Source organism: Chenopodium album, chromosome 16 (genome assembly GCF_948465745.1).
Source record: "Chenopodium album chromosome 16, dcCheAlbu1.1, whole genome shotgun sequence".
Classification (NCBI taxonomy): Eukaryota; Viridiplantae; Streptophyta; class Magnoliopsida; order Caryophyllales; family Amaranthaceae; genus Chenopodium; species Chenopodium album.
The window spans coordinates 50375061-50398960 of record NC_137849.1 but is presented as its reverse complement, the minus strand read 5'-3'; the positions used below and the strand labels follow the sequence as shown (position 1 = coordinate 50398960).

The window sequence follows — 23900 nt, the reverse complement described above, 5'->3', positions numbered from 1 at the left end:
AGAAGGAAGAGGATAGGAATGAGGTCACACTAAAGACACAAACTCCTCAAACGGGGTTTTAACTCCTCGGGAACACTTGGAATCCATTCCTTAGTGGTACCACCCGGGCTAAATGATCCAACAACATCAGGAGTACGATAAATAACGCCAACTGCATTAGAACATAAAAAGTAAAATTTAAAACTAGAAGGTAAACTTTAGAACTTACTATAGAAGTCATAGAATATGAAGAGAAAGATACATAGAAAACTTTAGAACATACAAAAAAATGTTTAGAACATTAAGAATAAACTTTAGAACATAGTGAATTACTTTATAACATACATAATAAAATTTAGAATAAAGTGAAAAAATTTAGAAAATAATGAATTACTTTAGAACATAACCAGAATTAATTTTGAACATTAAACAACTTTTGAACATAATCAACAAATTCACAAAATTACTTTAAAACATGTAAATAAGTAAAGTTTAGAACATGTAAGTAAAGTTTAGAACATGTAAGTAAATTGAAATTAAAGAATTAAAACAAGGGTTTAAACATATTAAATCACATACTTATAACATATTCCTTTAGAATATAGTGAATTACTATATATCATACATAATGAATTACTTTAGAACATAACAAGAAATAATTTAGAACATTAAAACAACTTTTGAACATAATCAACAAGTAAAGTTTAGAACATGTAAGTAAATTGAAATTAAAGTACTAAAACAATGAAAATTACCTGAATGAGTGATAGAGGAAGAAGGAGAATTATCTTCAACATCATCTAAATCCATGAATATGCAAAAACCTAATTATCAAAAATACAAATTGTAGCAAAAAAACAATTTGAAATTAAAATCCAAAAAACTTCAAGCAAATAGGAAAACTCAATCAAATAAAAAAGTCGAAAAAAAAATCTGGAAAAACAATTGAATAAAAAATGAAATCTGGAATTCGAACAAAAAAACTATGGAATTCGAAAATATGGAATTCGAAAAAACTATGGAATTCGAACAAAAAAAATAAAAAAATCATGGAATTCGAACAAAAAAACGAAAATATGGAATTCGAACAAAAAAAATAAAAAAACTATGGAATTCGAACAAAAAAAAATCAAAAAAATAGTTCTAAAAAATCGCACAAAAAAAACAAACAAATCTAATGAAAAATCAAATAAAAAATCTGGAAATACATCAAAGCAATCAAGTAATAAAGTTAAATCATAATTTTTTAACAATTGATAAACTTACCAATTCTTGAAGAAGCTCGTTGATGTAGAAGAGAGTGAGGAGAGAGAAAATGCTGAGGAGAGAGAAAGTGCTGAGGAGAGAGAAAGTGTTGAGGTGAGAGAAAGAATAACATAAGATTTAGGGTATTTTATCAAAAGTGTAAAAAAAAATTATAAAGAATTACAGAAATGCCATTACTAATGGAGTATTTTAGATGGTTAGATTAAAACCAATGAACGGCTGAGATGAGTTCTTATATAAGATTGGGTTCTTATATAGAGGAGGGTTCTTACATGAGCCTTCCTCTATATATATATATATATTATGGTAATTAGTGTTTCTCTACATTGTATAATGTATAACAAAAGTTAGCCAAAACAACAAAAAATAGAAGAAAAACTATTTGTTTCCAAGTTATCTATGCCAAACAAGAGAAAAGAGATTGGTTATAAATTTATAATTATTTACCTTTCCTTAATAATACCAAACAACTAGTAAGGGTAACACTGTATATTACCCTTTCCGCTCCTAATTTGTTTCCATTCACCTACATTTACTAATATGATGCCAAACGCCCCCCCGAGTATTTTGCTATAAAAATGGCTACTGCAACTTCAAACCTTCACTCACCCCTTTTAATGGCTGACACAGTCCCCAATTCCGTCGATTACAATGGTCGTCCTGCTGTTCGATCTAAGCATGGACGTTGGTTTTCTGCTTTATTTATCATCTGTAAGTTTACAATTTTTAACAAAATTATAACCCCACTTTTTAATTTTCAATTTATTTTGTGGGATTGAATGAAATTTGATTTTTGATGAAGGGGTGGAGATGGCAGAGAGGATTGCATTTTATGGGATTTCATCGAATTTGATAAGTTTTTTGACTGGGAAATTGGGGCAATCAACGGCAATGGCGGCTGTTAATATTAATGCTTGGAGTGGAGTAGCTTCTTTGCTTCCAGTTTTTGGGGCTGTTATCGCTGATTCTTTTGCTGGAAAGTTTTATACCATTGTTGTATCTTCCCTCATTTACATTTTGGTTAGTGTTCTACTTAATTGAATTCTGTCTTTTATATTGTTTTTGTTTTTCTTACAAAAATTGTTTGGAGCTTCAATTGTTAGCTTGTTTGGGGTTTTGATGCTCAGAGTACACCTAGAGCACTCGAGAGTATGATGCGCACTCTGGAAAGAACATACTGTTGAGAATAAAAGAATGTATCTCATAAAATTGAAAATAACTTGTATGGAATCTGATCAACTTGCTTGTTTGGTTATTCAGATTAGGGGAAAAGGCTAAATTGACTATAATGTGTAGAATTGAGATGAATACTTGGTTTAGATGATGATGAGAAATCGGACTATGTTGAATTGTTGATACAGTGGAACTGATGTTAGTAGTAGTACCTGTTGACTGGCAAACATTTTCCTTGTAGTGAGGCTACATATAAAAATGTGTTAATTAAGTGATATTTTTTAGGATCATTTGATGACCAAAAGATTGAGAGGCTGTTTCTTTTTCCCTTAGTGTGTGGTCAATTAGTGGACTAGTGGAGTTTGTCCAGTTGAGGGTGAGTTTCAAGTGAGGGGGTTAGAGCTACTCTACCTGGTTTTTCTTTCGGTAGTTGGGTCATCCAATGAAGTTCCTCAAGTATGACAATAAACTTTTGAGCTTTCTCCTCTATTAGATAGCATATGTTAATAATGTTATACTGTGGTAAACTTGCTCTCCCTCGACTCCGTGAGAGTTCTCTAGTAAATTAGTGTGAAGTGACTAGTGGAATTTGCGTTGTTTCAGTTTTTATGATTTGGTCTAATATATGACTAATATGAGTAGTTCAAGATTGTATTCACTTTTATATAGGGAAATTGTAATTTTAGTTTGTAGGTCTCATTGAAATTGAATGTTAAGATATTGATATTTTCTCATTTTATACTAATTATGTTTACTACTCATCTCAATTGGATGGCCACCAGGGGCTAGGCTTGCTTACAATGTCAGCAATGCTTCCTTTGCTTAGTTGTCCCAACCAAGGAAGAAGCATCGTGGGTGGCCAGGAATGTTCACCACATTTGCAGACAATAATATTCTTTATTGCTCTATATTTGGTGGCTGCTGGGCAAGGTGGGCACTAACCTTGTTTTCAGGCTTTTGGGGCTGATCAATTTGATGGAGAAGATCCAGGGGAACGCAAGGCAAAAAGCTCTTTTTTTAATTGGTGGTATTTTGGTGTTTGTGTGGGTGGTTTGCTAGGTATTGGAGTCTTGAGCTATGTTCAAGACAACCTTAGTTGGGGCCTTGGATTTGGGATTCCATGTATTATCATGGTAATATCTGTGGTCATATTTCTGCTTGGAACTATGACTTACCGCTACAATATGAAAGTCGAAGGGGAAAGTCCATTTACAAGGATTGGAAGAGTATTTATTGCAGCAGCCCGGAATTGGAATACTGCACCTCCCGAGGATGGCGACAATGAAGAGGCTCAATTTCATGATAAATCTAGACAATTCAAGTTCCTTGACAAAGCTTTGCACAAGAGATTTCAATGAGAAGTGGGAAATCTTGCAGCAAAAGTAATGTTGAAGAGGCAAAGGCAGTACTTAGGCTGTTTCCGATTTGGGCAACAACATTAATGTTTGCAATTGTCTTCTCACAACCACCAACTTTCTTCACCAAGCAAGGCATAACGTTGAACAGATCAATTGGATCTAACTTTGCTATACCAGCAGCCGCATTGCAGTCTTTTATTGGCATCTTTATTGTTATCTTTCTCCCAATTTATGACCGCGTTCTTGTGCCAGTTGCCAGAAAAATTACTGGAAATCCTGCTGGCATATCAATGCTTCAGAGAATTGGAACTGGTCTGTTCATTTCCATTATTGTTATGGTACTTTCTGCCATCATAGAGAAGAAAAGGCTTGAAACTGCTTCTCAACATGGACTGATAGACTTGCCTGATATGACAATCCCAATGAGTATTTGGTGGCTGCTTCCGCAATATGCTTTGTTTGGTATTTCAGAGGCATTTACCATGGTTGGTCTACAAGAATTTTTTTACGACCAAGTCCCAAATGAATTGCGCAGTGTAGGATTGTCTCTTTATCTGAGTATTTTTGGCTTAGGAGGCCTTTTAAGTAACTTTCTTGTTACACTGATCAACAAAGCAATTAGTAGAGGTGGGAAAGAGAGTTGGTTTTCGAATAACTTAAATCGTGCACATCTTGATTACTTCTAGTGGCTTCTTGCTGGTCTTAGTGGCATAGGTTTGTGTCTTTTTGTTTATTTTGCAAAATCGTACATATACAACAACAACAAAAAAAAACTCATCTATAGTAGGTAATAGAATGCTACTTCATGTTGTATGCAATTAGTAAGCAATGGACAAAATGTAATGACAAACTGTTGGTGACTTATTTAATGCTCTTTATAAAAATATTAGAGCTTATTGTACTACGAAGTATTCCGTATTATATTTCACCCATGTGTAAAATCAGATGTGAGCAAAGTTGAAGTGAACTGCACAACTAGTTGCTTTGTGAAAATATGCAAATCATACTTTTTTCTTAAACTGAAAATGTTATGAATTATAATTCTATTCCTTGATGTTTTTATTGCACCAGGACTCCAGGATTGAATTTCTTCATCTTTCACCATGCATACACTTTACACCACTCGCATACTTACGTTCTCGCGTACAATTGCACTCAGCAGTAGAAGATTTCATGCATCTTGGGGCCTATGCAGCAAAAACAGCTTGTACGGTAGGTGCTTGCTGTCAGCTGTTACTCTGTTAGATGCTAGTTGACAGATAATAGGGAAAGGAAGGTTCTTTCTTCATCTTTTATTTACTCGAGAGAGTCAGGAAGGTAATCTTTTATTTTACTATTATTTACATATATGTGAAATGGATTGTTAAATCTATATAGTTTTGTACTCACATGCCGTTGGATAATCTACCAAAATCAGAAATCAAAGTCAAACATCATCTCTTTCTATTACAGATACGGAGGCATTTACTGCAGTGCACCACTTGCAGATTTTTGGATTTTCCATTTGGGGCAGTGCTTTGTTTAATAGTTTATATTATAAATGAAAATTACAACTCTAACATTATTGCTATTGTTGTTGATTCAACTGCTGCTGAGCATCTCCCTTACACCGTTGCGTACTCCTCATGGCAGAACGTACACAACAACTAGGACAAGACATTGTTCCTTGTGCTGTTGAGTACAAGCACCGTCCTGCAGTCAGGTCTAAACATGGACGGTGGAAATCCGCTTCTATCATCATTTGTAAGTAGCTTTCTTTTCTCTTTAATTTAATACAAGTAAACAAGTACCCACTTTGCCATTTTAATCCCATGTTTGACTGAATATGTTCTCAAAGGGGTGGAGATGGCCGAGAGGATTAGCTATTTAACGGGGAAGTTGGGGCAGTCAACAGCAATGGCGGCTTCAAGCATCAATGCTTGGGGTGGAATAGCTGCGTTACTTCCAATTATAGGGGCTATTATTGCGGATTCTTTTATTGGAAAATATTATACTATTATTGTTGCCTCTTTCATTTACATCTTGGTTAGTTCTCTCACTTTATTTCTCTGTTATTCATTTGGAGGTTTTTATAAAACTTTTCAATATAAGCTTTTAGTTTCCTTTATTTGCTTTAAATCTCGATGGGTATTTATGAAACAGAACATAAATTGTAGGAATCTAAATAGACATAAAAGGGAATTAAAATTATTTTTATGAGGAATAAGACTGTAAAATGATTGATTAATTTACAACTCTTTCTTTAAGTGCGATATTTTTGGTGGTGCATACTTGCATGCTTAATTGATGAAGGTTTGGTTTGGATGATAGTAATAAAGTAAATCACATGAATTAGCTGCGCAGTGTCACTATGTCAGTTGGTGAGTGACTTGATTTGGTAATTGATTAGTAATCTTTAAGTGAAGGGATTTTTGCAGAAGTGTTGAGTTCCTAGATTTTAAACTAAAGTACTTCCGGTACATGAATGGCATTGAAATCCATCTATAGAAAGTGTATATTCTTTTTTTTCTTAATTCATTTTATATATATATATATATATATATATATATATATATATATATATATATATATATATATATATATATATTATTTCCTTTAGTTTACTATACAGTAGTATTTATCTTCTTTTCAAAAAAAAAAAAAAAAAAAAAAAATTAGTATTTATCTCATCTGAATGGCTTATCAGGGGCTGGGTTTGATGACTTTATCAGCAATGCTACCATCTTTTAATTGTCTCGACCAAGAAACACATAGCAAGGGCACTCCTGGATGTACCCGACACTCATAGATAATACTATTTTTTATTGCCCTTTATTTGGTGGCTGTTGGGCAAGCTGGGCACAAGCCTTGTGTTCAGGCTTTTGGTGCTGATCAGTTTGACGAAGAAGATCCCATGGAAAGCAAATCCAAAAGCTCTTTCTTTAATTGGTGGTATTTTGGTCTTTGCACCGGTGCTTTGCTGGGTGTTGGAGTCTTGAGCTATGTTCAGGACAACCTTAGTTGGGGTCTTGGGTTTGGAATTCCATGCATTATCATGATAATTGCTCTAGTGATCTTTTCGGTTGGAACTATGACTTATCGGTATAGAGTGAAAAGTGAAGGAGAAAGTCCATTCAAAAGGATTGGAAGAGTGTTTGTTGCTGCAGCAAGGAATAGAAATGCACTTCTTGTTGTTGGTGACAGAGGAGAGGCTGGTCATGAAGAAATTGAACCTCATGATGGACCTCGACAGTACAGATTTCTAAACAAAGCTTTACTTACCCCTGAGATTGTAAAGGTAGGTGTCCGATCTTGCAGCAAGAGTGAGGTTGAAGAGGCAAAGGCAGTACTTAGGCTGTTTCCCATATGGGCAACAACATTGGTGTTTGCAATTGTCTTCTCACAAACTGCGACTTTCTTCACCAAACAAGGCATTACATTGGATAGATCACTTGGATCTAATATTGCTATACCAGCTGCAGCATTGCAGTCTTTTTCTGGCATCTGCATTATTGTCTTTATTCCCATTTATGACCGTGCTCTTGTGCCAATAGCCAGAAAGTTGACCGGAAAGCCTGCAGGCATATCATTGCTGCAGAGGATTGGAATTGGGCTGTTTATATCCATCTTTACTATGTTAGTTGCTGCTGTCACAGAGAAAAAAAGGGTCGAGATTGCTTCTTAACATGGGCTGATAGATTGTCCTAAGTTACAATTCCAATGAGTATTTGGTGGATGCTTCCACAATATGCCTTGTTTGGAATTTCATAGGCATTTACCTTGGTTGGCCTGCAGGAATTTTTCTATGACCATGTCCCTAATGAATTGCGTAGTGTAGGATTGTCTCTGTATTTGAGTACATTTGGGATAGGAGACCTTTTAAGTAGCCTTCTTATTACATTGATCAACAAAGCAACCAGTAGTGGTGGGGGAGAGAGTTGGTTTTCAGATAACTTAAATCGTGCACATCTTGATTACTTTTATTGGCTACTTGCTGGTCTAAGTGCCTTAGGGTTGGCTCTTTTTGTCTATTTTGCAAAATCATACATATACAATAAATATAAGGCTCGTCTATAGAAGGTGATAGAATGCTTCTTCCTGCTGTATGTAAATTTTAAGTGAAGTGTGAGATGTGAAGTCAAGGTGTTGTTATATATTTAATGCTCTAATCATTTTAATGCTTTGTGTACTCTGTCGATTCCCCATGTGTGTAAATTAGTAAATGTACTCGTGATCAATGCTGGAGTGTAAATCAGCACATGGTGGAGTTTATGAATTACTACTTACGTTTTTTTTACTAATATTGGCATACTAATTCAGATATAGAAGCTGTAAATTTGTAATGAGAAAAATTTTCATCGTACGGGCTTATTAGATTGTACTTAACTTTTTTTTTTTTCCACTTTCCTTTCATTGTCCTTGGATCTCGTTATCTTTTGTCATCCAAGTATAGTTGTCTTTTGTACTCGGATCTCGTTATCTTTTGTCATCCATGTCTGTTTTTTTTCCTGCTGTAAATTATAATAATATGCCACTAAGGCACTTCTGTAATTTGCTTCAAATGACATTTGCCTGTGTTTTCAGATTGAGAAGTATACTTACCAGCACAGTGGCATGGTCCATGTGCCGTCCACAGTTCTTCGTAAGAAGGTCTTCCAAGGTTTATACAAAGGTTGGGTTTCCTCTGTGATTGGAGTTGTAAGTCTGACTTAAAATACTCTATGTATCCAATACTTGTTAGGTGCAGATTGTAAATGCTATGTGCTAGTGAATTCAGCACTGCTGCAACTGCAAGAAATTGGGTTTTCATTGCGCTTCTTGTTCCTAGAGCACCAGAATCCAGGATACATGCAAGAAATTGTTATTATTCATCATGCGTACATTCACATTCCACTCGCACTCAAACTGTGAAATTTAAACCATATAAACCAAATATAATTGCAAAAAATTGGTTTATCAGTTAGTGTTGTTCTAATCTACTTTTGGTGTATAGGGAGTCCTGAAAGGCGATGAAGCAGGTGGGATTCAGCCACTTGTGCTAGCTGACAATTACATTGTTATTCAATTCATGGCTATATATAGTCCTATTATACATCAGTTACGTCTCTTTCAGTCCTATTGCATACTACACTTGTCTTTATGAGCTGTAGAAGGGTACTTAACATGCCTGGGTTCGCTTATTATATCTTCCTCGTCTGGATACCCATCATTATGGACAAGGACTTGGAAAGTTGGAATATTACTTTGTGAATTTCATACTTCCTTGTCTTTCCTTTAAAAGCTGTGACTATTATTATCTCCTGGGTCAGTATTTATTTATTCCTGTACCCCACCTTAACTGATCCTCTCCCCAATCGGCCCAATCGGCCCAATCAAATGATTTTCCTTAAAATCCTTCATTACAGTCAGGACTCAGTAGGGCTGCTGTCAATTATTTATATAAATTTGTGCAGTTGGAATAATCCTAGGGAAGGAATGTCAACTACTCTATAGCTAGCTTACTTGGTAAAGTTTTACGATGTAGTACTCAAAATTCTGGTTTGAATCCTAGTATGTCCACTAATCTTTGTTACTCTCTGCATCTGCAACCTGCAGATTTTGGCTTGCCTGCTGGGGGAAAGTGGTTCTATATTGTGATGTCAACCTCCAACTCTAAATCCAATGCGGTTGTTGTCGGAATAGCGTCAGCTGAGCCTGAGCTTCTTTCTTACACACCTTTTCTCATGGTGGAGCAACAAGAGCAAGTAGAAGACACAGTTCCTGGCGCTGTTGACTATAAGCACCGCCCTGCCATCAGATCCAAGCATGGACAGTGGACTTCGGCTTCTTTCATCATTTGTAAGTTTATCAAACTAATACCATTTTTGTTGACTTTAATCAAAATTTAATCTAATTTATTGTTAAAGGGGTAGAGATGGCGGAGAGGATGGCGTATTATGGGATATCAGGAAACTTGATAAGCTATTTAACGGGGAAATTGGAGCAGTCAACGGCAATGGCGGCTTCGAGTATCAATGCCTGGAACGGGGTGGGTTGTTTGCTTACTATATTGGGGGCGGTTATTGCTGATTCTTTTGTGGGCAAGTATTATACAATCGTTGTTTCTTCCATCGTTTACATCTTGGTAAGTTTTCAAGTATGATTGATTTATTGATTGATGATGAATTGAATAGTGAAAAAACATAATTACATGAAATATGTAATTGAACTACACTGTTAGTGAATTTAATCACTGTTGCAAAAACATTGGCCGCAAAAAAAAGTAACTACATATAAATATGAAAAAAGTGATTGAATAAATTTAATGTTCATGGTATGCAGTAGCTTTATTTTACTTAGGAAATTCTGTGTTTTATTTTGTTTTGGCAAGTCAGGGGTTATCTAAGATACGACCACAATCATTCAAGGTATATACCTTTACAATCATATGTCGATCACCATATATAACGTAAATCATCATACACACAAGAGATTATAGATACCACCACCCATATTACTGAATTTACTATGATGATTCTACAACTACCTTCTCTACCTAGCAGAATAATAATTTTTTCTCACCTTGGATATAGCTTGTTATTTTGGACTTGGTGGTAATCACATGTTGCGTATACATACATATGCATTTTTTTTTTTTTTTTTTTTTTTTTTTTTTTGTAATGGAGTGCATTGTGTGAATATGCAGTAATATTTCCAATCCAATATTTATCTAATCTGGGTGGTTTGCTAGGGGCTGGGCTTGTTGACTTTATCAGCAACGTTGCCATCCTTTAGTTGTTTCAACCAAGATACAAGCGACGAGGTTACTTCAGGATGTTCTCCACAGTCACAGATATTATTCTTTGTTGCCCTTTACCTGGTGGCTGTTGGGCAAGGTGGTCACAAGCCTTGTGTTCAGGCTTTTGGGGCTGATCAGTTTGATGGAGAAGATCCTAAGGAGCGCAAAGCTAAAAGCTCTTTCTTCAACTGGTGGTATTTCGGTGTTTGCTTGGGTGGTTTGCTTGGTATCGGAGTCTTGAGTTATGTTCAGGACAATCTTAGTTGGGGCCTTGGATTTGGAATTCCATGCATCATCCTGATACTTGCTCTGCTCATATTTATGTCTGGAACTATGACTTATCGCTACAATATGAAACTCGAAGGGGAAAGTCCGTTCTCAAGGATTGGAAGAGTATTTGTTGCAGTGGCAAGACATTGGAATGTTACACTTCCTGTGGTTGATGACAGGAGAGGAGATTTTGAAGAAACCGAACCTCAAGATAGATCTCAACCATTCAGATACCTAAATAAAGCTTTACTTGCACCTAGTATTGTAAAGAGAGGTGTAAAAGCTTGCAGCAAGAATGATGTTAAAGAGGCAAAGGCAGTACTTAGGTTGTTTCCTATATGGGCAACAACATTGGTTTATGCAGTTGTCTTCTCACAGCCCAAAACTTTCTTCATCAAACAAGGCATTACATTGGATAGATCTCTCGGGTCTAGTTTTGCAATACCTGCTGCAACATTAATGTCTTTTAATGGCATCTGCATTATTTCCTTTATCCCGCTTTATGACCGTGTTCTTGTGCCAATGGCTAGAGAATTGACCGGAAAGTCTGCTGGCATATCAATGCTTCAGAGAATTGGAATCGGGTTGTTTTTATCCACCTTTACTATGATTATAGCTGCTGTCACAGAGAAAATAAGGCTGCAGACTGCTGTTCAACATGGGCTAATAGATTTGCCTAATGAGACTATCCCAATGAGAATTTGGTGGCTGCTTCCGCAATATGCTTTGTTTGGAATTTCAGAGGCATTTACCATGATTGGCCTGCAAGAGTTTTTTTACGATCAGGTGCCTAAGGAGTTGCGCAGTGTGGGACTGTCTCTATATCTGAGTATACTTGGCTTAGGAGGCGTTTTAAGTAGCTTTCTTGTTTTATTGATCAACAAAGCAACCACTAAAGGTGGGGGAGAGAGTTGGTTTTCAGATAACTTGAATCGAGCACATCTTGACTACTTCTACTGGCTGCTTGCTGGTCTTAGTGCCTTCAGTTTAGCTCTGTTCATGTATTTTGCAAAGTCATACGTATACAAATAAAAACAAGGCTTAACTCGTATATAGAAGGTGATTATGCTTCTCATTGTTGTTATGGAAATTGTAAGCTGTGAAATTGATATTTTGAGTTGTTCATCAGCTCACATTATACTACAAGTGGTTTATTACAGTATATACCAAAATCACATTATGTACAAACGTTCCTTTCATCTTAGACATCCAAATATAGTCACATCAAAAGATACCATATACATCAATTTTTTTTTTTATTTGAGGGACACATCACCTGAGTTGTCATATCATTATTCATATCTTTGATTGGCTCTGACCTCCTCCTAGTGGAGGAATTGATGGGCAATATCCTTGATTGGCGAATTTTGTCAACCAAATACTCCCTTTGTTCATTTTACTTGCTCCACTTTAATTGAAAAAAAAAAAAACTCACAAAACTTAGTCAAATGGAGCAAGTAAAATGAGACTTAAGAATACTCCTTAGCATTTTTTACTACACAATAAAATTGAAAAATTATATCATTAGATGGTGTATTTTACAATTTTAATACAAAAATGACTGGCAAAGTTTAGGCTTTGTGTACATTATACGTTTATTTCAATCTAATTACAAAAACATCACTTGATTATCAGTCCTTTTCGTAGTGCCTTAGCTAGATACAACAGATACCTTGCTCTGATTGTCAATTTCAGATAATGCTGAACTCACTCCTTTGTATTAAGCTTGGTGATGGAGCATGTGTTGGCTAGCCTTATTCGGAACCTACCCAACAGGCATGTGAGGGGCAGGATTACCGACTTGGTATCTACCATACAGGTATTATAAATTGTCATGCCTGTTTTTTCCCTCTGCAAGTCATAATAATATACACCAAGGCGCTTTTGTGGTTTGCTTCAAATGACATTTGCCTGATTGATAACTTTCCTTACCAGCACTGAGGCATGGTCCATGTGCCGTCTACAATTCTTCGTGAGAAGGTCTTCCATGCTTTATACAAGGGCTAGCTTTCTTCTTTGGTTAGAATAGTAAGTCTGACTTGTAATACTCAATGTATACTAGATGCTAGTAAATTCAGCACTACTGCAACTGCAAGTTTACAGGTTTTTTAGGTTGTATGTATGAAAAGTCATGGTTCTGTTGTGCTTGTAAGAACCAGCCTCTAGGATAGAATTTCTTGAGTTTTCGTAAAGCATATAATCAAATTCTACTTGCACTCAAAATGTGACATTTAAACCATATAAAACAAATATAAGTGCATAAATTTGGTTTAAGCACTTTTGTGTTGGTCAATTTTTTATTTTATTTATTTGATGTATGTATAGGGAGTCTTGAAAGGCGATACATGAGGGATTCGGCTACTTCTCATGCTAAATTTGGTGTTTAGCTAGCTGATTATCACATTGTTATTCATTTCATTTGTTATAAATTGTCTACCTTTGAACAGTAGAAGGGTAGTTAACAACTAAACATGCCGGGCTTTGCTTAGTCGGGTCGTCCGGATACCCATAACTGATATGGACATGGGCTTGAAATGTTAGTTTGTGAATCTCATTTTTCCGCGTCTACCCTTGAAAGGGTGTGAATATTATTATCTCCAGGGTCATTATCTACTTATTACCCTACCCCACCTCAACCGACTCTCCCCAATCATATGAAGGCCTGCTACCAAATACGTAGTACAAGTATTTATAATTAAAAACGTGGAATTAGAATCATCATAGGGAGTCCGGAATGTCAAGCCAACTAGTCTGTAGCTAGTTTAGTTGGTTAAGTTTTAAAACCACGGATCAAATCCCAATCTGTACACTAGCCTTTGTGATGCATGCTCAAATCTCTTTAAGTCAAACTTCATCTGTCTCACATAAACTGACACACATACACACCGACACACGCACTGACAGAGGCAATCTCGCTCTCTGCATCTGCAACCTGCAGATTCTGAGTTGCCTGCTGGTTGGAAAGTGGTATTTTACATTGTAAATGTCATCCTCCAACTCTAAATCCAATGCTGCTGTTGTAGACTCAGCTGAGCCTGAGCTTCTTCCTTACACTCCCCTTCTTATGGCGGAACATCATCAACAACAACAGCAACAACAACAACAACAAGACACTGTCCCTGGCACAGTTGACTATAAGCACCGTCCTGCCATCAGATCCAAGCATGGACAGTGGACTTCCGCTTCTTTCATCATCTGTAAGTTTATTAAACTACTAACATCTTTGTTGACTTTGATCAAAATTTAATCAAATTTATTGTTAAGGGGTGGAGATGGCGGAGAGGATGTCATATTATGGGATATCAGGAAACTTGATAAGCTATTTAACGGGGAAATTGCAGCAGTCAACGGCAGTAGCAGCTTCTAATATCAATGCTTGGAGTGGGGTGGGTTGTTTGCTTACTATATTGGGGGCTGTTATTGCTGATTCTTTCGTGGGCAAGTATTATACAATTGTTGCTTCTTCCTTCATTTACATCTTGGTAAGTTGCAAGAATTATTGATTAGTTGATGATGAGTTTGAAATTGAAAAAGTTAATTACATGAAATACTCCTAATTACCTAGAGTACACTATTGCAAAAGCTTTGACTCAAGGGTAACTGCATATGAATATGAATATAGTGAGATTGACTGATATGCTCATGGGTATGTTGTAGCTTGATTTATTTTACTTCTGAAATTCTCAGCAGTTGTCTAAAATATGACCACTATCATCCAAGGTATATACTTCTACAATCATTAATCGACCACCATGAAATTAAACCATCACACCCATATGAGAATCGAAATACTACCACACCTACATAAGAATAGAGTTACTACAATTACATTCTTTAGCAGAGAATATGTTGTGTGAATATGCTGTTATTTTTCTATCCGATATTTATCTAATCTAGGTGGCTTAGTAGGGGCTGGGCTTGATGACTTTATCAGCAATGTTACCATCCCTTAGTTGTTTTAACCAAGATACAAGCAACGAGGGAACTTCAGGATGTTCTCCCAATTCGCAGATAATATTATTCTTTGTTGCCCTCTACCTGGTAGCTGTTGGGCAAGGTGGTCACAAGCCTTGTGTTCAGGCTTTTGGGGCTGATCAGTTTGATGGAGAAGATCCTAGGGAGCGCAAAGCCAAAAGCTCATTCTTTAACTGGTGGTACTTTGGAGTTTGCTTGGGTGGTTTGGTTGGTGTCGGAGTCTTGAGCTATGTTCAGGACAACCTTAGTTGGGGCCTTGGATTTGGAATTCCATGCATCATCATGATAATTGCTCTGCTTATATTTATGGCTGGAACTATGACTTATCGCTACTCTATGAAAGTTGAAGGAGAAAGTCCATTCACAAGGATTGGAAGGGTATTTGTTGCAGCAACAAGAAATTGGAATGCTACACTTCCTGTGGTTGCTAACAGAGGAGAGCTTGAAGAAACCGAACCTTATGATAGTTCTCAGACATTCAGAGTTCTAAATAAAGCTTTACTTGCACCTGACATTGTAAAGAGAGGTGTAAAATCTTGCAGCAAGAATGATGTTGAAGAGGCAAAGGCGGTACTCAGGCTGTTTCCTATATGGGCAACAACTCTGGTCTTTGCAATCGTCTTCTCACAACCCACAACTTTCTTCACCAAACAAGGCATTACAATGGACAGATCACTCGGGTCTAATTTTGCAATACCAGCTGCAACATTAATGTCTTTTAATGGCATCTGCATAATATCCTTTATCCCTATTTATGATCGTGTTCTTGTGCCAATGGCTAGAAAATTGACCAGAAAGCCTGCTGGCATATCAATGCTTCAGAGAATTGGAATTGGGTTGTTTTTATCCATCTTTACTATGATAATAGCTGCTGTCACAGAGAAAAAAAGGCTGCAGACTGCTGCTCAGCATGGGCTAAAAGATTTGCCTAATGAGACGATCCCAATGAGAATTTGGTGGCTGCTTCCACAATATGCTTTATTTGGAATCTCAGAAGTATTCACCATGATTGGCCTGCAAGAGTTTTTTTACGATCAGGTGCCAAATGAATTGCGTAGTGTTGGATTGTCTCTATATCTAAGTATAATTGGCTTAGGAGGCATTTTGAGCAGCTTTCTCGTTTCATTGATCAACAAGGCAACCGGTAGAGATGGGGGAGAGAGTTGGTTTTCAGATAACTTGAATCGTGCACATCTTGACTACTTCTACTGGCTGCTTGCTGGTCTTAGTGCCTTTAGTTTAGCTCTTTTCGTGTATTTTGCAAAGTCATATGTATACAATAAAAACAAGTGTTAGCTCATGTAACAAGATGCTGATATGCTTCTCAATGTTGAACTGATATTGTAAGCTACATGCAAAATGTCAAGATAAGGTATCAGTGACCAATGCTTGGAGTGAAAATTGTATATTTGAGTGAATCAGCTCACATACTATGGTACCAAGTTCACATTTTACTACAAGTAGTTTATTACAAAGTACAGTACATACCAATTCACATTTTATTTTTAACTTATTAAATCAATAAAAAAAAATCAATAAAATCAATAGTTTATTTAATGACTATAATGACCATAATCTCTGCACTAGTTTATTTAATGACCATAATCTCTGCACTAGTTTATTAATGAACTTTATTAACTTATTTAAAGATCAGGTTTTTTTTTTTTTTTTTTTTTTTTTTTTTTTTTTTTTTTTTTTGACAGAAAGTAACAAAAGATATTAGCTTATTAAAAATCAATTTTAGAATCACCTTTTTATCCAAAAAAAAAATCCCCCAAATTCATCCCAAAAAGATTTCTTGTTGGCAAAAATGGCAACTTCAGCTGAGCTTCTCCCATACACACCCCTTCTGACTGCGGAGCAACCGCAACAACCACCGCACGAAGCCACCGTCCCCGGCGTCGTTGACTACAAACACCGCCCCGCCGTCAGATCAAAACATGGACGGTGGTTATCTGCTTCTTTCATCATTTGTAAGTTGATCATCAACTCCCATTAATTCATTTCAATTGATGATTTTTTTTAGTATTAATTGAATTTATTTTTCAAAATCAAGGGGTGGAAATGGCGGAGAGGATTGCATATTTTGGGATTTGTGGGAATTTGATTAACTTTCTAACTCAGAAATTAGGACAGTCAACGGCAATGGCGGCTTCAAATGTTAATGCTTGGGTTGGAGTTTCTTTCTTACTTACTATTTTTGGAGCTGTTGTTGCTGATTCTTTTTTGGGAAAGTATTATACTATTGTTGCTTCTTCCCTAATTTACATATTGGTTAGTCCTGTTACTTTATTATTTTAATTTTAATTGCTCTTTTGATTTGTGTGTTTTAAATTAATTACTTTTTTAATTGCCCTTTTAGTTTGTGTGTGTTAATATTTGATGGGTATTTATGATACTAAAATTATTTGTGGGATTCTTTTAGGAGTGTGATTTCTTGTTGATTGATTTTGTTGTTATTGATGAGGAAAGGGTGATTGAGAAAAAGTGAATCACATAGACTACTTTATGTGAATGACTTGGTTCCCTAGTTGGAGCAAGGATAGAATACTTTGAGAAAACAAACATCTCAAGGCAAATATTGTTGTAGTATAGTGCTATTATGTGATTTTTTTGACAATGTATGATGGTAGTTTGAAAGAAAAACATGTAGGATTGGACTTATTGATTCGATTCACGGTTCATCTAAGAGGTCCTCTGGATGGAGATTGATTAAAGTGTTCAAGTAGAGGGTGTGCACTCTCTGCAGTGTGCTTAAATGCTTATGCTTTGCATAGGTGTTGACTGCTAAACTGAATTACCTTTGATATTTGAATGGCGATAAAACCAATTATGAAAAAGTAAGTTTTTAGACTTGATTGATTGAAAATTATAATGCTCTTGAAAATGCTTAGCTGTATTAAACTTAGATAGATCCATTTTTGGCAACTGGGGTTAAGTCGTTGATGTGTAGTTGATAATTAGGGGTAGTTTATTCTTTAATGTGGCTAATCTGACTTGCTTTGTTATTGTTTAAGAGTCTTCTGCTGAACGATTATCACACTCTCAAATGAGGCCGTGTGAAGTGCTTGGTGGTTTTGTTTATGCGCGGATACTGATTTACAGTCCTTGAAGATAGTCTCCTTCGAATTCATACTTCATAGTCTGAAGTAATGTAACTACATAATTACGAAGAGCGAAGTATTTTTTATGGAGTGTGTGTGAGTGATCTAGCTTTGTCAAACAAGTGTTGTTTTAAACTTGTTAGTATGCTAAGTACTACATAATGTATTCCGATACATCTCACCTGCATGGATTACCACTTGCCAGGGGCTAGGCTTACTGACTTTATCAGCAATGCTACCTTCTTTTGAATGTCTCAACCAAGAAAGGAGCATCAAGGGTGCTGCATGTTCGTCTCATTTGCAAATAGTAATGTTTTTTGTTGCCCTTTATTTGGTCGGTGTTGGGCAGGGTGGGCACAAGCCTTGTGTTCAAGCTTTTGGTGCTGATCAGTTTGATGGAGAAGACCTGAGGGAGAGCAAAGCCAAAAGCTCTTTCTTTAACTGGTGGTATTTTGGTGTTTGCATGGGTGCTTTCCTTGGTACTGGGGTCTTGAGCTATATTCAGGACAACCTTAGTTGGGGCCTTGGATTTGGAATTCCATGCATTCTCATGGTAATTGCTCAGCTCATATTTTTGCTCGGAACTATGACTTATCGCTACACTATGAAGAGTGAAGGAGAAAGCCCATTCAAAAGGATTGGAAGAGTGTTTGTTGCAGCAGCACGGAATTGGAATGCTTCACTTACAGAGGTTGGTGACAATGAAGAGGCTCAAGAAAGTAAACTCCATGATGAACCTCCTCAATTCATGTTCCCCAGCAAAGCTCTTCTTAGGCCTGAGATATCAAATACAAGTGTAAAAGCTTGCAGCACAAGTGAGATTGAAGAAGCAAAAGCAATACTTAGGCTGTTTCCTATATGGACAACAATATTGGTCTATGCAATTGTCATCTTACAGCCTGCAACTTTGTTCACCAAACAAGGAATGACATTGGATAGATCAATCGGATCTAACTTCATCATACCAGCTGCAGCATTACAGTGCGCTGTTTATATTTGTGTTTTTATCTGTATCCCGATTTATGATCGTGTGCTTGTGCCAGTTGCCAGAAGATTGACCAGTAAGCCTGCTGGGATATCAATGCTTCAGAGAGTTGGAACTGGGTTGTTCATATCCATCTTTTCTATGGTGGTTGCTGCTGTCACCGAGAAAAAAAGGCTGAAGACTGCTTTGCAACATGGGCTGATTGATTGGCCTGATGTTACAATCCCAATGAGTATTTGGTGGTTGCTTCCGCAATATGTTGTGTTCGGAATTGCAGAGGTATTTACCATGATTGGACTGCAAGAATTTTTCTATGATCAGGTTCCAAATGAATTACGCTCTGTCGGGCTGTCTCTGTATTTAAGCATATTTGGTGTCGGAGGCCTTTTAAGCAGCTTCCTTGTCTCTGTCATCAACAAAACAAGCAGTAGAAGTGGGGGAGAGAGTTGGTTTTCAGATAACTTGAATCACGCTCATCTTGATTACTTCTATTGGTTACTTGCTGGTCTAAGTGCCTTAGGCTTGGCCCTTTTTGTGTATTTTGCAAAATCATACATGTACAATCAAAACAAAACTCGTTTATAAAAGGTGATAAAATGCTTCCCCATATAGTATAGAAATTGTAATGTTAAATGTATGTTCAAGGTCTTACTAAGATTCTAGCTGGTGGAATGCAGGAATCCAGGCATCAAAGGAGCATTCTGCAGAAGATTCGGAGTCTCACTGGGTCGTTCCACTGCTTCTCGTGTAGTACCTTGGGGCCGGGTCAAACAGAGCTAGGCCCTTTTGCTTCCTTGTCAAGGTCTATGAATTTGGTCAAGAAACTAATTGAAAGGAGGTTACATGTCCAAAAGGTTGTTGACATTTTGCCTCTTGTTAGATGCTTAATTCTTGTTAGTATATATACATGGATTAGGGCACTATATGAATATTTTTCCTTTTAACTGTAAATGCAATTTCCTAGACTCGTTGATTTCTTAATAAAGATTATATTAATGGTTATATAATTCATGTCATTTATACTAAATTAGCAAGTAGAAAATAATTAAATCAAATTTGTTTGAGTGAATTATTACAGTCAGCTTCCTATACTATAGCTCTCTAATCTCCCTATGTCTTGCATTGGTATTCACTCCATGAATTGCGGATGGCCATATGGAGGTTGTGCATTAGAAATGTCCACATACTTACAACTACAATTTTAACGCCATTTGGTTTTCTTTAATTTGTTGTTAAGGTCACTAAATTAAAAGAGCATTTCCTACATACAATTTTACACCTACACTAGCTAGCTCACGTACTTCTCATGGAAGATCAACAAGAAGACACCGTAACCGGCACTGTAGACTATAAGCATCGTCCTGCTGTTCGATCCAAGTATGGACGCTGGATATCTTCTTGCTTCCTTATATGTAAGTTGAATTTTTTTTGGAAGGCATGCAATTTTTGTAATGTTTTTTTTTTTTAATTTTTTTTTTCAATATATATATATATATATATATATATATATATATATATATATATATATATATATATATATATATATATATATATATATAACATAAATATTCACCTAGCTTTAAAAATACATTCTTAACATAATTTTAATAATTTTTTACATCATTTTATATCTAACATATCTTTTGTATTCCTCTATTTTGATCAAAATTTGTCAACTACATTTTTAGAATTTAATTTGTTTATAAAATAGTAATTACAATGGTAGTTTAATAATGGTTATTGAAAACAACCGTGCATGGCACGGGAACTAACCTTATATATATATATATATATATATATATATATATATATATATATATATATATATATGATACACTAGTATTTTAATTGTAACAATAACAAAATTTTATAATAAGACGTTCATTGCAATATTACATCAACTCCTTATTTTTTTCATTATGTTTTGTATATTTTGTCAATTGTTGTAGTATAATTAAATTTATGTGGAATAATTTTTAAACGATGCATGGGCTTAAACTACATAAATATAATAATAATAACCGGTATGTATGTATTCTTGTCTGAATAAATTAAGGGGTGGAGGTGGCGGAGAGCGTAGCATATTCTGGTATATCAGGAAACTTGATCAATTTTTTGACAGAGAAAATGAGTCAGTCAACGGCAACGGCAGCTGCTAATGTCAATGCTTGGAAAGGGGTGGGTTGTTTGCTTCCCTTCTTAGGGGCTGCTATTGCTGATACATTTATGGGCAAGTATTATACCATTCTTGCTTCTTCCATCATTTATATCTTGGTTAGTACTAAAAAAGCCATTTGTAAACTCATTTTTATTTTGTATGTATACCTGCCATTCTTGAGAAATGGTAATCTTTGTGTTAGTAAATTGTTTTTAGTTATACGTACATATGGACTTTAGATTTCGAGTTTGTAGATTTGTTAATATGTACATGAAAATGATGAATTCTAATAACTAATCACATAATATCAGGGGCTAGGCATGCTAAGTATATCAGCAGGGCTACCTTCCCTGAGCAAGGAGAGTTCTGGACGACCACAGATTTTGCAGAAAGTGGTATTTTTTGTTGGCCTTTATCTAGTGGATGTCGCCAGAAGCGGGCACAAGCCGTGTATACAGGCTTTTGGTGCTGATCAGTTTGACGGAGCACACCCACAGGAGAGCAAAGCCAAAAGCTCTTTCTTTAACTGGTGGAGTTTTGGTATTGCTACTGGTGCTTTGCTAGGTCTTGGATTGTTGAGTTATGTTCAGGATAACCTCAGTTAGGGCCTCGGATTTGGAGTTTCATGCATTATCATGGTAATTTCCTTTGTCATATTTTTGCTCGGAACTATGACTTATCGCTACACTGTCAAAGTTGAAGGAGAAAATCCATTCAAGAGGATTGGAAGAGTGTTTGTGAGAGCAGCCAGAAATTGGAATTCATCTGCACCTCCTGTTCTTGTGGTTTGTGACGAAGAAGAGGCACAAGAACCCCAACCTCGTCAGTTTAGATTCCTCGACAAAGCTTTAGTTGCACCTGATGGGGAAGGAAATGGAAAAGCTTGCAGTGAGAGTGAGGTTGAAGAGGCAAAGGCTCTACTTAGGCTGTTTCCCATATGGGCAGTAACTTTAATCTTTGCGATTGTCTACGCCCAACATGGGACATTGTTTACCAAACAAGGTGTCACATTGGATAGAAAAATTGGGTCTAGCTTTACATTGCCAGCAGCATCCTTACAATGTGTTATGGACATCACCATTCTTATCTTAGTCCCTATATACAATTATATGATTGTGCCACTAACCAGGAAATTGACTGGAAAACCTGCTGGAATATCAATACTTCAAAGAGTTGGAATTGGGTTTTTCATAACCATTATTACTATGGTAGACTGGTAGTAAGCGCTGTCATAGAGAACAAAAGGCTTAAAACTGCTTCGCGACATGGGCTGATTGATTCGCCTGATGCAACTGTGCCAATGAGCATTTGGTGGTTGATTCCCCAACATGTCTTGTTTGGAATGACTACTATATTTACCATGACTGGCTTGCAAGAATTTTTCTATGATCAGGTCCCAAATGAATTGGGTAGTGTTGGGCTTGCGCTGTATGCAAGTATACACGGCTTAGGAGACTTTTTAAGTAGCTTCCTCGTATCATTCATCAGCAAAGCAACCAGAAGTAGGGAAGGTAGTTGGATTTCCGATAATTTGAATCGATCTCACCTTGATTATTTCTATTGGTTGCTTGCTGGCCTTAGCTCAGTAGAATTGATTCTTTTCGTATATTTTGCAAAATCATACACATATAACAAAAACAAGGCTCATTAATGAAGGTATTAGAATGCTTCGCTACATAAAAAACACTTCGCTCTTCGTAATTATGTAGTTACGACATTACTTCAGACTATGAAGTATGAATTCGAGGGAGACTATCTTCAAGGACTTGTAAATCAGTTTCCGCACATAAACAAAACCAACAAGCAATTCACAGGGCCTCATTTGAAAGTGTGATAATCGTTCAGCAGAAGACTCTTAAACAACAACAAAAGTACAAAACAAGTCAGATTAGCCACATTGAAGACTAACCTACCCCAAATTATCAACTATATATCAACGACTTAACCCCACTTACCAAAAATGGATCTATCTAAGTTTAATATAGCTAAGCATTTTCAAGAGCATTATAATTTTCAATCAATCAAGTCTAAAAACTCACTTTTTCATAATTGGTTTTATCACCATTCAAATATTTTTAATTCAGTTTAGCAGTCAACACCTATGCAACATAAGCAGTTAAGCACACTGCAGAGAGTGCACACCCTCTAGTTGAACACTTTAATCAATTTCCATCCAGAGGATCTCTTAGATGATCTGTGAATCGGATCAATAACTCCAATCCTACATGTTTTTCTTTCAGACTACCATCATATATTGTCAAAAAAATCAGATAATACCACTATACTACAACAATATTTGCCTTGAGATGTCTGTTTTTTCAAAGTATTCTATCCTTGCTCTGACTAGGGAACCAAGTCATTAACATAAAGTAGTCTCTGTGATTCACCTTTTCTCAATCACCCTATTCCTCATCAATAACAACAAAAACAACAGCAAAATTAATCAGCAAGAAATCACACATCCCACAAATAATTTTTTAGTATCATAAATACCCATCAAATATTAAAACACACAAACTAAAAGGGCAATTAAAAAAGTAATTAATTTAAAACACACAAATCAAAAGAGCAATTAAAATTAGAATAATAAAGTAAGAGGACTGTATGGGATAATACCGACAACCTAGCTATTTGGCCGATAAACGCCTTAATGTTACTAATTACCCAACAATTAGCAAACCAGCTTAGCATCCACAATAGCCGGTTTCTCGGCCACGTGGAGAGCAGCTTAAAACCACGCAGGCACCTGCTGCCACCTATAAGGTCGGTGCGCCACCTATAAGGACGTGTGGCACCTGCTTGGTTATCCCCCTATATATACCCAGCCACATTTTCATATTGAAGGTACAATCTCTCTCTCTCTCTCTCTCTACAC

At 36.2% G+C, this 23900-nt stretch overlaps 4 protein-coding genes and 2 pseudogenes across 19 annotated transcripts; all 6 read left to right on the top strand.

The window, feature by feature from the left end:
• Window positions 1–1796: 1796 nt before the first annotated feature.
• LOC145586919 (protein NRT1/ PTR FAMILY 5.10-like) lies at window positions 1797–11965 on the top strand. 11 transcript variants are annotated; one of them, XM_081643888.1, is made up of 10 exons: window positions 1797–1956; window positions 2048–2265; window positions 3201–4490; window positions 4848–5093; window positions 5409–5519; window positions 5614–5801; window positions 8340–8427; window positions 9351–9593; window positions 9662–9879; window positions 10486–11965. In XM_081643888.1, the coding sequence occupies exons 6-10, from the start codon at window positions 5622–5624 to the stop codon at window positions 11833–11835; spliced, it is 2079 nt and encodes a 692-aa protein (XP_081500014.1). In that variant the 5' UTR covers window positions 1797–1956; window positions 2048–2265; window positions 3201–4490; window positions 4848–5093; window positions 5409–5519; window positions 5614–5621; the 3' UTR covers window positions 11836–11965. The 11 variants fall into 11 exon arrangements, with proteins under 11 accessions (XP_081500014.1, XP_081500010.1, XP_081500012.1 ...); XM_081643884.1 differs by having other exon boundaries at window positions 5229–5519; XM_081643886.1 differs by having other exon boundaries at window positions 3201–4261; window positions 4848–5519.
• Window positions 1824–3776, top strand: LOC145584521 (protein NRT1/ PTR FAMILY 5.10 pseudogene; annotated as a pseudogene).
• Window positions 3773–4462, top strand: LOC145584520 (protein NRT1/ PTR FAMILY 5.10-like). The gene has a single exon (XM_081641346.1). The coding sequence runs from the start codon at window positions 3773–3775 to the stop codon at window positions 4460–4462; it is 690 nt and encodes a 229-aa protein (XP_081497472.1).
• A 1547-nt stretch (window positions 11966–13512) lies between the features above and the next one.
• Window positions 13513–16200, top strand: LOC145585854 (protein NRT1/ PTR FAMILY 5.10-like). 2 transcript variants are annotated; one of them, XM_081642565.1, is made up of 3 exons: window positions 13513–14000; window positions 14068–14285; window positions 14713–16200. In XM_081642565.1, the coding sequence occupies exons 1-3, from the start codon at window positions 13787–13789 to the stop codon at window positions 16072–16074; spliced, it is 1794 nt and encodes a 597-aa protein (XP_081498691.1). In that variant the 5' UTR covers window positions 13513–13786; the 3' UTR covers window positions 16075–16200. The 2 variants fall into 2 exon arrangements, with proteins under 2 accessions (XP_081498691.1, XP_081498692.1); XM_081642566.1 differs by having other exon boundaries at window positions 13833–14000; window positions 14076–14285.
• Window positions 16201–16552: 352 nt separating this feature from the next.
• LOC145586916 (protein NRT1/ PTR FAMILY 5.10-like) lies at window positions 16553–20098 on the top strand. 4 transcript variants are annotated; one of them, XM_081643881.1, is made up of 4 exons: window positions 16553–16751; window positions 16835–17052; window positions 18232–19455; window positions 19545–20098. In XM_081643881.1, the coding sequence occupies exons 1-3, from the start codon at window positions 16589–16591 to the stop codon at window positions 19450–19452; spliced, it is 1602 nt and encodes a 533-aa protein (XP_081500007.1). In that variant the 5' UTR covers window positions 16553–16588; the 3' UTR covers window positions 19453–19455; window positions 19545–20098. The 4 variants fall into 4 exon arrangements, with proteins under 4 accessions (XP_081500007.1, XP_081500005.1, XP_081500006.1 ...); XM_081643879.1 differs by having other exon boundaries at window positions 18088–19455; XM_081643880.1 differs by having other exon boundaries at window positions 18088–19455; window positions 19531–20098.
• On the top strand, window positions 19587–22392 carry LOC145586918 (protein NRT1/ PTR FAMILY 5.10-like; annotated as a pseudogene). The gene is made up of 4 exons (XR_014101040.1): window positions 19587–19721; window positions 20105–20279; window positions 20924–21141; window positions 21337–22392. The product of XR_014101040.1 is annotated as a protein NRT1/ PTR FAMILY 5.10-like (transcript).
• Window positions 22393–23900: the final 1508 nt, after the last annotated feature.

What these genes read in the sequence shown, in the direction of transcription:
- LOC145586916 (XM_081643879.1), top strand. Translation starts at nt 16,589, where the DNA reads ATGGCAACTTCAGCTGAGCTTCTCCCATACACACCCCTTCTGACTGCG. An exon ending in ATCTGCTTCTTTCATCATTT is followed by an intron (nt 16,752 to 16,834) that starts GTAAGTTGATCA and finishes TTCAAAATCAAG; the next exon opens with GGGTGGAAATGGCGGAGAGG. An exon ending in CTTCCCTAATTTACATATTG is followed by an intron (nt 17,053 to 18,087) that starts GTTAGTCCTGTT and finishes ACCACTTGCCAG; the next exon opens with GGGCTAGGCTTACTGACTTT.
- LOC145585854 (XM_081642565.1), top strand. Translation starts at nt 13,787, where the DNA reads ATGTCATCCTCCAACTCTAAATCCAATGCTGCTGTTGTAGACTCAGCT. An exon ending in TTCCGCTTCTTTCATCATCT is followed by an intron (nt 14,001 to 14,067) that starts GTAAGTTTATTA and finishes TTTATTGTTAAG; the next exon opens with GGGTGGAGATGGCGGAGAGG. An exon ending in CTTCCTTCATTTACATCTTG is followed by an intron (nt 14,286 to 14,712) that starts GTAAGTTGCAAG and finishes GTGGCTTAGTAG; the next exon opens with GGGCTGGGCTTGATGACTTT.
- LOC145584520 (XM_081641346.1), top strand. Translation starts at nt 3,773, where the DNA reads ATGAGAAGTGGGAAATCTTGCAGCAAAAGTAATGTTGAAGAGGCAAAG.
- LOC145586919 (XM_081643887.1), top strand. Translation starts at nt 5,402, where the DNA reads ATGGCAGAACGTACACAACAACTAGGACAAGACATTGTTCCTTGTGCT. An exon ending in ATCCGCTTCTATCATCATTT is followed by an intron (nt 5,520 to 5,613) that starts GTAAGTAGCTTT and finishes ATGTTCTCAAAG; the next exon opens with GGGTGGAGATGGCCGAGAGG. An exon ending in TTCGGCTTCTTTCATCATTT is followed by an intron (nt 9,594 to 9,661) that starts GTAAGTTTATCA and finishes TTATTGTTAAAG; the next exon opens with GGGTAGAGATGGCGGAGAGG.